At 26.3% G+C, this 15,284-nt stretch overlaps 1 protein-coding gene across 3 annotated transcripts in view; it reads right to left on the reverse strand.

Annotated features, from left to right (window-relative positions):
* The window catches only part of LOC129975821 (transcription factor E3-like), a 136,772-nt gene that overhangs the window by 10,595 nt on the left and 110,893 nt on the right, over positions 1–15,284 (reverse strand). The window contains exons 1-4 of one of the 3 annotated variants that reach the window (XM_056089255.1): positions 8,121–8,235; positions 3,843–4,056; positions 2,568–2,768; positions 252–374 (exon numbers count right to left, since the gene is read on the reverse strand). In XM_056089255.1, the coding sequence (XP_055945230.1) occupies positions 252–374; positions 2,568–2,768; positions 3,843–4,031 (513 nt within the window). In that variant the 5' untranslated portion in view covers positions 4,032–4,056; positions 8,121–8,235. Of the gene's footprint in view, positions 1–251; positions 375–2,567; positions 2,769–3,842; positions 4,057–8,120; positions 8,236–15,284 lie in introns of those variants that run through there. The other 2 variants (XM_056089174.1, XM_056089091.1) reach the window with 2 other exon arrangements.

Raw genomic sequence — 15,284 nt, forward strand, 5'->3', positions numbered from 1 at the left:
CCCATATGAATGCGTGAATAATCAAATATATAAATAAACATTCCTACAAAAAAGTATTGCCACAAGCGCTGCTGAAAAAGTCAACTCTCCTAAGGAACATAAGATGACTTCTTCAACGAATTTTCTATTAAAATCAAGATAATCAAAAACGAAATTTCATAAATGGAAATGAGATCATAACTAAAATGATATTTCATGATGAAAAAAAATAATATATATATTTTTTAATTTAGGGGAGGACAAGTACTCACATAATCAGACTGAGAAGTGCTACTCACTGCTGTAACAGGTACTGTGAGACTAGGATCTAATATGTTATCAGCGACTGAATCTGTGCAAGAATTCAACTGCAAATCATTCCAAAATTCTTCTAGCTGTAAAAGAAATTTTATTAGTAATCATTCAGAATATAGTATTGTACATGCAGAACAAGTCATCTGACAAGAATTTTCAGAAACTATAAAATTTTAATGTTATTTATATTTAAAAGTTAATACAAACACTAAATGATCAAAACACACATATGACAAAATGCTCGAAAAAATTTAGTCTTAACAACAATCAATTAACAAATCCTCCCATTGATTGTTTTCATTCAGAGAAAATTTACAAGTTTTGCTAATAATTGCTATTAAGTGCAGGAAAACAAAAACAAAAAGAAAATACTCATAAATTAGATTTGGTTGCAAAGTATACTTTTTTGCAAAAGGATAAATCAAAATTTGATACAGTGTAATTTTATTCTTCAATATTATCTTTATTAAAGATAAAGACGAAAGTGTGTTTCTTTGTTGGTGCTTTACAGGATAAATTGCTAAATCTAAAAGACCAAATTAGGGAACCTTTCAAAGTATATGATATTCTTTGAAAGGTTGCGATATGTATTTTGGAGGTATATTTTAAAATTTTAATTGAATAGTAATTAAGCACAATTTAATCATTTTTCTTCAATAATTCTAAAAATATTATTCCCCAAAACTAATTTGTATATCACTTTAAAAATGCACAAACTAATCTGCATACCACTCTTTTTAATGATGATAATTTTATTAATCATGCAAATTCTTCCTAAAATCATTTGCAACTTTTTTAAAAAATATTTTATAGCATAATTTTCAAGAATTTTTCACTGTTCAGCTAAAATGCAAAACATTTTTATCATTCTGTCAAATATTTATTGCATGATTTTCTTCCATTATTGAAAGCAAATAAAAAAAAATTCTATTTAATATTTTTTTAGTTGACATGAGGAATAAGAAAATAAAGTTATAATACTATAAAAGTTAGAATGTAAATTATCCAGGTAGTTACATTTTCAATAATTTTAATATCATGCAATGCAGAAAGAAAGAATATAATAATTTTTTGAAGTGTTTTACACTTAAACATCTTAAAAAATGCTTCAAAAGTTTATAATGAGAAATTTTTCATCATTTACTTTTTCTTAAAAATTGCGGGGGGGGGGGGGGGGGAGACGGCATCATTTTTAATATTACTGATTTCAGGATACAGATATTTTGCAGAAGATACACTTGTCAACAAAATAAACATAAAAAATATTTCGAAGCACGATTTTTATTAAAATTAAAATTTATTTTTTGTTTGTAGATAAAAAGAAAGAGCAATTTTCAGTATTTGCAGTGAAATGTAAACTGATTACTATACATAAAGCTATATGATTTTTTAAAAAAAATTATAATAGAAAAGAAAAAGTCCAATTCTAAATCTAGGATCATACTAGGAAGGAAAAGAAAAGGAGCAGTAATATCATTTAAAAAAAAAAATCAAAATATTTTTCAACATTCTCATGTACTAATATAACAAAATGTAACAGATACCAATACTAACAACTTTATTTATTTAACTAAGCATTACATATACATTGGAATGATCAAAATTTCAAACTAATAAATTAAAATTCAGGACAAAGGGATAGGAGGATAAATTAAATTTAAGACTATTGTTTATAAATGATTGTATAAATCATTTATAAACAATAAATTGATACAAGAATTATTAATTTAGTGTAACTCCCTAAACATAAATTATTTCATGATTTTTCTGGTGAATCAAAATGATAACATAATCCAAAAATAAGAGATCCTGTAATTATTCACAGGAAAACACAAAGCAATTAACTAGTTATAAATAATAGATAAACTAGATTGGAAAATAAATGTTTTATTTTTAACTAACATTCAACATTATTTTTGTTATTAATATTTAAAGGCATGACTGTTGTTAAATAACTATAAAATAAACTATTATTTAACTTCAGATAATTTCTATCAAAAAGCAAACTTTAATGTTAACAATAAATCAATATCATTTCAACAACAACAACAAAAAAGCAAAATTATTTCAGAATGCATATTAAAAAAGGTGTTTTTCAAACTCGAGGTGGTCTAACATGTGGAGATTTCTCAAAATTTTGAGTTCATATTTTTTGACAATTGCAATAAATTCTTATATGAGAAAGTAAAAATGCAAAAAAATATAGAAGAGAAAAATAATGAAAAATAAACAAAAATTATCTTGATACAAAATATAAAAGACAAATAACTCACATCTGTAGGGCTTGCAGCATTACTGCTAACTGCAGCTGAAAAGTCACTCTGAGGACTTGGTTCAATACTGTTCACTATATGGCTAGTTGGTAAACTGTTGGCACGACCATTGAGATGGGAATGTGAGAGATATTCACGGACTTGACGTTGCCGACTTTCTTGCATATGATATGGAGTTGGATTTTCAAGCTTACTTTTCACCTAAAAAAACAAAGCAAGAAAGATTGAAACTAGCAGAAGTAAAACTCACATTTTCAGATGATAGAAATAATTGTGACAACTTATATTATATATATATATATATAAAATAATTATATACTTCACTTAAAGAATGATCAGAAATTGATTACTACGAATCTAATTCTATCTAAAAGTAATCAAAAATCATTTATGCTAGCAATTCTTTAATTCATGTTTGAGATTCTGAATATAATTGGTTAAGGAACCATTCACAATATTAATTTTTGATTTAAAAATTTTTTCGATCCTTTACATTTATGTTACTACTCACTTACTAAACAGCAAATGAAAATTAATTCATAATAGGCATTCATTAAAAACATGCAATTACATCCACAGCTAAAAAAGATTGTTCTTTAAATTATTCACCACATATTTTTGTAGACACAATTTTATCTAGAACACATATTACATATTGTTATTACAAATTATTATATATATATATATATATTATTATTATTATTAATTATTATACATTACAAATATATTATATATTGAAAAATGTATAGATAATGAGCCTTTTTTTAAAAAACTTTTTTTGAAGTTATGCCAATTATTTACATATTTTCTTTAATACAAAAAATAAATTTAGAGGAAGTTAATGGCTTATAAACATTGTATTATGATCAGATTTTTTTTTTTTTTTCTTCTTCTTCTTTAGAGTATAAGATCAGAAAAATGCATAATATTCTTGCTTAAAAAATACTAATTAATGTAAAACTAATATATATCAAATTAATTAACAATGTTTTATTAAATATATTAATAAAATATATACAAACAATATGTATTTCATAAAACACAACAGAAAGAAAAGTTTTTTTTCTTTCAATTTAATGCATAAGTTATTCATTTTAATTACTGCATAAATTTAAGAAGCCCAGGTTTAAAGCCATGTTTTTTAAGTTTATACAATACAGACAAATATATAATAATTTGAAGTTCATGTAAAGTTCAAAATTTTCTTAAAATCCAGAAATTTAAAACTGTCCTAGTAAACTAATTAATTCAGATGGCAACTAAGTAGTTTATTACCATTAGTACTTGCTTGGGCACTTGAACTACAGGAAGAGGTGAAGAGTATATGGGCACTCTGATGGCACTAGATGTTTGAGATGGAGCAGAGCAAGCCAAGCCCCTTTCCTTTGCTTCTTGCTGCTGGAGCTGCTCCCGCATCAGCTGCTGCTTGAGGGCTGTTCGGCTCATGTTGGACCGACTGATCATGATGGGTGGCTTTAGAATGACCTGTCTGCAATAATAATAAAATTAAATCAACTATTCAACAATTCAGGACTAGTAATTCTCATGCTCAAAGCAATAAAGAAAAAAATATGAATTTATCAAACAACATGAATTGATTAAATTTGATTGTTACAATGATATCATTGAAAGTACTTTTGCGTCTTTTTGTCAAAACCACTATTTTAATAGTATGCTGTTAATTTCCAATAATAAGTAAATCAAAGGTTAAAAAAAAAGATTTTGGAGAAGAAACAAGAAAAAATTTTCTCTCTTTCTCAATCACTGAAAGATTTCTCTTTTTTTAGCAGACAATGGGGCTTCCTATTCTTTTATTTTTTCAAAAGTAATAAAATCATTTATCATCTTGTCTTACTGGTTCTCTCATGCAGTAATAATAACTAATTGAAAATCACATGGAAAAGCACAGAGAGGAAAAAAATTTACAATGACTTAGAATAGTAGCATTGGCCCATACTATATATATATATATATATATATATAAACAGAGAGAGGATACATTTCTAGTGCTGCAGCATCTACCATATGTAAAGAAAGAACTAAGATGGTAGCTTCAGTACACATTCTTTTTAATGCCCACTAAGGGTAGCCTGCCATAAAAGTATCAGAATACTGTTCATTATTCAAAATTAATTATCCCATATTAAAGGCAAAACATTTTCTAATATAAGAAGAATGATTTTTAAATGCAATGCATATGCAATTTTTTGTTTATGTAAAGTATCATCTCTATATTAAAACTCATATTAATTTGATTTTTTTTTTTTTCCCCCAATGGTTTTGAAACGTAAATCCAGTTTGAAATGCAAATTCTAATTCTTAAGATTAAAGTAGCTTGAGTAAATATAAAATTTTCCCAATTCAATGAAATGGATAAGTTATGATCAGATAAAATTCAAGCTTTCTATTATTAAACATAGTTTGTAGTTCTTTTCAACATGTCTCTTATAATAGATTGATTTCTTTCCACAGAAATGTTATTTAACAAAAATAAAAACTGCATTTTTAAAGTTTTAAGAAAGATTTTAAAAGTATTTTTAATTATTAAACTTATATTCTAAAAATTACAAGAAAAAATAACAAATTTTTGATGTTAATTAAAAAAAAAAGCAACAATTAAAACATTGTTAAATAAAATCTCTGTACAGCAATTTGCACAATATACAGCAAAATTCTAAAGAATGCTGAAAACTGCTATTTTTACTCTTTTCTAGAAATTACCAAAATTTAATTTATGTATTACCTGGAGCAAAATAATGATAATATTAAAAAGCAAATAATATAAACATCAATGCATATTACTTTAAGCAAATAATTTAGCATAAAAAATGTTAAATTAATGTTTTCTTTTCGAAATAATTATCATAAAAAAGCCAAAAATATACACAATGTTGCAGAAAAGACAGAAATCGATTACAACTGCAGAAAATTCTGGGAATTTCTTGATTAGTAAAATAATAAATAGACATTTTCAAACATTTAGTTCAATTCAGAACATTATAGAATGTACACAATGGAATAATAAAGATATGAAAACTTTAATATAGTGTCACGTTTAAAATTTAGAGTTGTATAAGCTAATTTTCTCATTTCCAAAATTTTCTACTAAAATGCAACTGAATGTAAATATAATATGAAAAGTTTCCCTAAATAATGATGTTCATCAGGGGAAAACTTTAATATTAAAAATGTATTATATTAATAAAAAATTTTTCTTAACGTCACAATTATTTTTTTCTCTTCCTAATGTAAAATAATTCAATATATTTTTTAAAAAACTGGAACATTTTTCTTTTTTAAAAAATATAATGAAATATCAAATCATGTAATTTACATGAATTTGAAATATATATCAAGAATAAAAAACAAATTTCCCAATGGTATATCAAAGGTTTGTGTACAAAAAAGAAAAGGATATAAAGAGCTTTTGCAAACATTAATTTTACTTCTAAATTTTTAAACCTGAAAGAAGTATGGAAATGAGAATATGCAATTTTGAAATTGTTGTTCAATAAATGTCATAGAGTAATTTTTTTATTCAAATCTTTTTAAGAGTATCTAAAAAATGAATCAACTAAAGAGATATACAAAGCAAAAAATTGATCTATTTTATAATTTAATATTACATAAAATTCTTCAAAGCAAAAATTTATATATATATATATGTAAGAAAGAGAGAATTTTCAAAAGATTTATTACAATATTTCTCAACAATGAATTATATCATAATTTCGGAATATCCTTAATTTTGAAGCCAGGTTAGTATAAAAACATGCTTTGGAATGATATTTGAATGAGAATTGCCTTATTTTTAAACTGGTTCATAAAGAAACAGTCTAGTAAATAACTAAATAATAACAGTCTAGTATGTAAAATAACAATACTCAGCACCATATATAACACGTTTTTTTCTTCTTTCTTTTTTACATAGATGTGCATCTATGTATATAATGCAGATTAAGTTCGCAACATTAAAAAATTAATTTAACTCCCTCAAATTAATAGTAAGATGTCAATTTCTTTATTTGCATCATTTCAGGAAAACTATATTCATGTCATAAGGAATACATCTTATTCATCTAACAATATATCATATAAATGAACTTAATTACATCTAATAATAATCATCAGATTATTATGAAAAACAAATAATATTTATAATCTGTTATTATGTTAAAACATTAAAAATTATAAATTGTACACAGAAAATACTTTTAAAAGAAAAGCATTTAAATCATTAACTTGATATTATAAGTTCAGTCTTTTTAAACATTAAAGCATAACATGAAGAATGATGTTTCAATAAATTGATTTTGAGATGCATGATTAAATTCTAATTATTATTATTATTATTATTATTTGCCAATAACTGTGGTAAGATATAGTAATTTAAAAAATAAATAAGACTTTTTTAAAGTCTTATTTAAAAAATAAATAAGACTTTTGTCAACAATTTCATACTCTGTATTTGAGTATGAAATTGTTGACAAAATTATACCAAATATTAAAGCATGTTACTACTTGATTGAATTATCAAATTTGGTAAGGTATCATCAAAGATCAATTCAAGTTTAATAGTACTGTACAATTTATTCTATCCATGAAAATTTTTTGGTTATTTTCAATTATTTTATGTTTTTCTTAAAGCAAAGAATGTTATACATTTTTAAAGAAAATCGTTCACTTTTAATTCCCATCATATAAGCAAAATAATGAAGAGACAAAGATTGTTCCTAATTTTTTATTAGATATCTTTTAAAATACTGGACTTCTGATAGCTGAGATTACATGCAAAAGGAAAGTAAGTTTATAGATTCAATAGAATTTATTTAATTCATGCAAAATTGTCTCATTGCTTTTTAGAAAATATATAAAAAAAAACATTATTGAATATTAAATTAATGAGAAAGTTTGATGGAAGGGCAAATCAAAGTGAGTCAAAATACAGATTTATAAAAAATTTAATAAGTAAATGAAATAAAATAAAAATACGACAAGCAACAAATTGAAAAATCATAGATAAACCACTTTCATTCATAACTTTTAGCATAATAAAACTAACATGGGCAAATCAAAATCACCAATATAAAATTTTATTTTAATTTAGTAAAGGGATTAGGAACATTAAGCTGTATTTCTAAACATTATTCAACATAACGATTTGATTTTTATGATTGAATAATTTTACTTCTAGCGAAAAAAAATGAACAGGATATGATAGATTAATTATTTTTACTTCCTTTTACAACAATGCCAAAAACAAAGAATTAATAATGTTTAAAAATAACCTTTAAAAATATGAAAACATACATTAAACTCATATAAACAATAAGCTCACAAAACATTTTTTCATAAATACATTTAGTCGAATATAATCAATGACACTTGTTTTTCCAGATTAACATATTGTTGACAAAGAAATTGTAACAACATTTATCTACGCACATTACTAAAATACGCCATTAGAAGATTTTCATTAACGTCAGTAAAAAATATTGATTCTACGATATATGAGACAATAATTTTTTAACAAAATCAGTAAAAAAAACCTACCGTATATTTATGATTCACATCTTTGACTAGTGTCTAGCTAGTCGATCAGTACAGCGGTAGACGATAAGCGAAAGTTATTGCATAACAGAGATTGCCCAAAACCAAAACAAGTCTACAGTTACAACTACAGTTAAGATTCAAAGCGGAATAAGTCAATATTACTATTTCTCTTTTAGTATTTATGGCGTTGTGTTTATTTATTATTTGGCTTCATTATTTTTAAGCAATAAATATAGCTATAAAAATGGTGCCTAATGTTAAGAATATTAAACCAAGTATATAAAAGAATCAATTTGGTAGTAATGACGTCATGGTTTTATTTGATTATGCTTTGTTTTTGAGTTTCGAAAAGTTAAAATAATAAAACATTTCCTCATCAAAATAACTCTTTCAAGAAATTTTGAAAAAAATGCACAAAACAGAGCGTTATAAGATTATAAATACAGTCTTTATAAGATTCTTTTATTCTTTCTTGTAGTTACTTCAAAGTCGCGCACTCCTTACATTTAAATTCAATTCAAATTAATGATATTAAGCGAGAAGGTGAGAAGGATACAGGATTAACTTAAGATTAATTTCACAGGATTTTCTAAAAAAAATTGTCCTAATACACCAAAATCCAAAAGCATAATATTAAAGAAACATTCATAGCACTAACCATTATGTGTTTGAGGCGGCTTCCAACATTTTTTTCTTTTTTCAGATATGTTAATGACTTGGCGTTGAGTTAAGCGAATTTAATCTGCATTTTGCTGCATGGTAGATAATAATATGATGAACTTGCATTACTAATAAGCGTTGAATTAGACTCAAACATTCGACGGGGAGAAACAAAATTTTTAGAATTATGACTTATCAAAATAACCAGCGGGAGTGGTCTCCCCAAAATTTCTCGTATAATCTCTAATAAAGATGTTATTTCAAAGAACTCCTTACATAACACAACGTACAGTATTTATGAAATATTAACCTTTGTTGTGAATTTAGCATTTTTACTCAATCTATCGTGTCATCTTTGGAGAGTTTTTTGGCAATTTTAACACTGAATGCGGAATCCAAAATCATTTTCGTGCTTCAGAAGCATTTTTCCCAATCGATTGAAATAAAAATTTGATCCAAAACTAAGCTTATAGTCAAAAAATCCCATACCAAATTTGACTTAATTCATTCGTGGTGCTTTTGAGTTTTCACATTTACATATTTCTAAAAGTAAAATCTGTGTACAGAATTTTATCCTCTAACTCTATTAGTTTTGTGGTATCGTGTTAACCTATAATTGAATAGCCACACAGACAGACTTTCTCTGAATAAATTTTGCACAAAATTTGATAGAAGTATACAATTTTGGTGTAAAGATCATGCATCAAATTTCATCCGTCCACTAGCGAAAAGCGCTTTTGAGTTATGTTTGTTAAAGACAGATAGACGGACGTTTTCCAAAAATGTGTTTTCGATACATTTTTTTTATTTTTCTCAGTCAAAACAATCTGTCATGATCAACAACAGCAGCAATGATTTATCAGAATAACAAATGGAGAAAGAAAATGATCAATAAAAAACTATTTATATATCTTTATTTATAATAAAAGTGAATGCGCATGTGCACATCGCTCTCCACACTAGACTGTTTGACTTAGAGCTACCAAACAGAGCATAAATATAATTTGAGAGGTAAGAATGTACATCTAAGGGCGATTTTTTCGAAATTTTAATTAGAATTTAATTAATTAATCATTAAATGAAATTTTTATTAATTAATCATTAAAAGTTTTCCCATGATAACATCTGAGCAATATGACAGTAAAAATCCTCTAACATCATCTTAAATTTTTTTAAAAAAAATTATCTTTTTAATGATACGAATTTTTAACACGTAATTTAAATTTTTATTTTAAATCAATTTTTTTAAAAAAAAACATTTGTTATCAATTTATTACAAACTAAATAAAAATAATATTTAACCTGCACTAGCACGTTACACTTGCATGGGAAAAATTAGCTTTTATCAACGTGTTGCCATCCATCACGTTAACAAAAATTCAAAATAAAAGATTACGTCAACTGTTATTGCATTAGACTGCATTATGCATATATTATATATAGTAGGATAAACGGTCTAAATGAAGTAAAGAATAATGTTTTAAGCAGTTTGAATCAATAAATGTTTTGGAATTTAAAATAGGCCTCTATGAGTCAGATTTAGTAAAATGATTTTGAGACACTAGCATTTAAATAAAAATAATGTACACTTTTTTGCGAATAAAATAAGTGAATTTTGGAAATCTGAATATTACTATTCTATAAAAATGCGAAATTTTAGGCCATTCCACCGACAGTTTCGATCATGGTAAGCCAATCAGTTTCCGTAGTTTCAAAAAGGCTGACTAAAATAATGAAATTGTTGGTTGCCTAAAAATAAGGATGTTCTTTATTATTGGCCCAGATTTAGCCGAAAAAATTAAAACGTTTTTTGGTTTAAAAGCTAGAATGTCAAGTATATCTCGCAGAATATGGATCCTTAGGCCCAAAAGAAAGTATAAAATCGAGATTTCATCATTTTTCAAACGATCATTTATTGACTAAAAGAAAATACTTTTATTTGCACCATTTAAATTTTTTCAAAAGTAAAACCAAAAACTGAATTTTAGATTAATCAAAATTTTTTTTATTGAATAAGCCTTTGAGGTATTATATAAATTATTAAAAAAACATTCTATAATACATATTAATACCTGAACGGTTTCGTTTCCATATTTAAAAAAAGGATTTGAAAAAAATAATTTGTATTAATTAAAATTTAATCATTTCTGCTACAAATTAAAGTTTAAAATTTAGTTTGGCAAAGAATTAGGGAAATGAATTGTAAAATGAACAGAATGGAATACGGAGGTTCTAAAATAGCATGAATTATATCTATCAAAATGTAAAGTTTAAAGATATTTTGTTAAAGAATCTATTAAGACCATGTTGCATAAAGAATTTAATTAATAATTTTTGCGAGTATTAATCCTGACGAACTGAGAAATGGCTAAAGGGGCTAGTATTAAATATAAAAAGTCACGAAGTCCAGCGCAATAAAGCGTTAATAGTATATACGGATTTTCTATTTCAAGTCTTCAATTCTTTCATTTTAGTTGATCGTGGTACGTCCGGTCTAGAGTTGTGACTTTTGTGTATGTGTGTGTGTGCTTTGCTAAGCATAAATGTCATCCCTTATATGAGAGTACAAAAAAGGGCGAGTGGAGAACAGTATCAATTTTTAAAGACTATTTCAATTCCCAGTAGTAAAGGGTGCGAAAGGTGTATAAAGATGCTGCGGGTATAGGCCTAAGTGGTAAGGTGAAGGAAAACTAAAATATTTTTGTAATTGTTGTCTTGGTAGATATGATGAGAAAGGAGACAATGAGTCCACCACTCACCAGAAACCATTTATTTTAGAGTTGGGAAGAGTTCCAAATTTTGTACTTCTTGTGCATCGAAATAGTAGGTACATACAACCATATTAAGCAATATTTTTTACGATATCGCTATAGTATTACGATTACACAAACGTTGAATAATATCTTTATGCCACTAAAGCCATTATTACATATTGTTCAAAGGATGATTCAGAACCTCTTCTTTCTTTCAAAAATTTTGAAAGATTTTCAGAACATGACAGTCATTAAAATAAATTAAACATTCTTCCTTTAACTTTTAATTCATACAGCTAAAAATATCTTCAATCGCCTTTTTTTTTAAAAAAAAATCCATATGCATTTTGTAACGTCGCACTGACGTCAAAAATTGAGGAGGAATGAACTTTTTTTGCGGACAAAATTTCTATTGCATGGCTGAATATATATTCTCGTCTTGACGTTGAAAGAAGTATTACTAAGTGCGAAACAAAATCGAAAGAATAAAATTATCGTCATTTATTTTCTATACGAGAAGAAAGAATATATCTCCTAGAACTTTTCAATGCATTTATAATGGCAGGGCTTAAACTTACATTAAGGATTTCAATGAGGCGGAAAGATCAAGAGAAATTAATGGTTAATTAATTTATTTTTTTCGTTCATAAAAAAATTATTCCCTCGTATAGAAAGTGGCACTTGAATTCAACAATATTTTATATGAAAAAAAATTATGAAATTTATAACATGAGAAATTAAATGTTGATATTTTTTCTTTTAAGAACAATGAATTTAAATAAGTAATAAATTAATTTTTTTTAATAAACAGCAAGAAATTGAGCATTTCTAGTATAATATACAAATATAAAATATTAAAAAATGAATAACGACACTCAAATTTCATCTAATCGATTACAAAAAAAATCAATCATTAGAAAATAATTCAAATAAATAAATGAATCGGAAGATAGAGAGAAAAAAAATGGAGTTTTTTTATTTACTAGGTATTAAAATAATCAAGATCACAGATCAGAAATGAGAAATATTTTTAGAAATTTGCTATTCGTACGGAAATTCAAAAATGAAACTACGTTAAAATTACCGCAGAAATTTAACAGAAAATATATTGCTCGGAATTACAATATTTTTCATCCCACTTAAAATTTCACATCGAACTATAGATAGATTTCTATATGACATTGGGAAACTATTATTAGTCACTATTACTCCGTAATGGAAGAAATGCATGCATGGAAAACACGCCTTTTTATTGACATTGCATGCAGCTGCTTGCTCTCGCATTTCGACCAACCGTGCAAGAGAAATATGTCGCTGACGACGAACAGCTGCTGTTTAGATGCAACACAAACCCTTTCTGGAGAGATGCCATTCAAATTTCGATTCTGTTTAGTTTTCCCATCTTCTGGGCAAGTGTACGCATACAAGTACAGGTATGTACATGCAGCTGAAGTTCAATACGTAACTTGATGGTGCAAGAAAAATATAATTTTATAGCCAACAAAAATAAATGTTTATATTTTTATTGTTCGCGAAGAATTTTTACATTTAGTCCATTGCAATTCTAGGATTATATTTTCACATTTGATTAATTATTTGTGTAGAAATTTAATAGGGACTCAAGAAAACAGTTTTGAGAGAGCTATAACTTGTAATTTTATGCCAAAATAATTAGTTCTGAATCTGATTCTAACGTATTTAAAAGTATACCTGAACAGAATTCAGTTTTAAACCAAAGTAATCGATAATTTGTATGACGAAACTTGATATTTTAAAAAAATATGAACGTTTCCTTCTGTCTTAAAATCGCGACTATTGCAAAGACCTACAGAGAATTACTTATTGACGCCAACTTAAATAGACAGGAAATCGAATGGATATGATGGAAATCAAACTGAAGAAAGATGGAACATTTGATGATTATTTACACTCAGATGAAGAATTATTGCGCATATAAGCAAATAGATAAATATAATTATTTTATATTTATATATTATAACACACAATATTTATAATTTTAAGTAAAGGCAGTCCAAAATTCAAACATTCATCATATCATTTGTATTTCTCCACTTTATTCAACCAAAACATTTTCATACCTCATCTGCGACCATTTTCGAGAAATGGCAAAAATCATCAACAAGAACCAAAGTCAGAAGAAAAAAAAATGTGCGAATGCCAACAGATGATAAGAAAAATTTAAATGGATTGCACAGCTGGATCTAATTTCCTCAATCAATCCTAATTCAATATAGATCAATAAGTAAATTTTAGCTGATAACTTTAAAAAAGGAATTTGAAATTCTAAGAACATCATAGTCAAGTTCGATGAATTGTGAAAAATGTGAAATCAAATACATATGCGCCGTATTGAAAAGATGCGTGGCATACTGCATTTTTATATAGAGAAAGATTTTATATCTTATTATATACAAAAATATAGATTCGAAAAGTTCATACAGGCGTATATACACATGAACCGTATTCCAGCAATTGTAATATTTCAATCGAAAAATGAGAAAGTTTTCTTATATTTTAAACATCACTATTTCCATATTTAAAAGTTACTAATGAAATAAAAAAAACAACTTATTTTTGATTAGAAGGTATAAAATTTTGCTTTTGCTGTGTTATTTTTTTAAATCCGAATTACGATCCATGAGAGATGACGTTCCATAATATCACCTTGATTCATCGCATAAAACGCTCTCTTCGTGAGAGTAGAAATGATAAATAACTGTTGTGACATAAAATGCAAACAAAAAGATATGTGCAAGCATTAAGGAGAAAGTCGTGAATTGAGCAAACGCTTCTAGGGCAGGCATGTCGAATACGATTTCAGACAAACATCAACAAAAACTTCTCCGTTCTTGGAAACAGCGTACTTTCATAGATTTTTTTTTTTAAATTAATATCATATTGACTATAAATCTCTGATACATTAATAATGCTTTGTTTTCTGAATAATACAAGGAAGCAAGTTTTCAAGAAATCATTTTTGAAACAAATGCCACATTTAACTCGAATTTGTCATTTGAAAGTATTAATAAAGGCGGTAACTTGAGGCTAGTGTAAAAAATTCCTTACTTTAGTTAAATTTTAGTATCTTTTAAAGTTTTTCTAACAACTCCAGATATTCTACAAAAATGTCAACAGCATTAAGAGCATAGTAAAACAGCTATAGAAGGTTTGCTACAATTAATACAATTGAATATAAATATAAACGTAGATTATACATTTGTTAGAATTAATACAGATATAGGAATCCATCTATGCTCACGTGATGCAAGTCAAATGCTCTAAGCCAATTTAATTTTTAAATCTTGTGCATTTGGCAGGAAGAACGCGTAAGATTGCTTGGCATAATGTATTGGATTTTATACGCCATTCCATTTATCATGTGAATTTTTAAATATAACAATTCATTTGGCCTCACTTAATACATAAAACTGGAAATATAATGGATCAGTCCGATCCGAACATTATACGTTTAAACAAAAACTTATGAACAAGTCGCTTTTGGCGACCAGCTGGTTCGCCGGAGATATTGGTAATATTTGATTCTAATAAAATCGTCTAAATATATTTTCATGGTCATGATCCCTCCCAAATCGCCAAGCATTAAAACCAGGTTATTTCACTTGTCTTACAAATGTCTCCTTTATCGTGTACTTGAATCTTTCTAATGGAGATAAAGTCTATGATATCATAGCGCTATTATACATGTAAATATGCGGTTCATCTACATTCT

The sequence above is a fragment of the Argiope bruennichi genome, chromosome 1 (genome assembly GCF_947563725.1).
Source record: "Argiope bruennichi chromosome 1, qqArgBrue1.1, whole genome shotgun sequence".
Taxonomy (NCBI): Eukaryota; Metazoa; Arthropoda; class Arachnida; order Araneae; family Araneidae; genus Argiope; species Argiope bruennichi.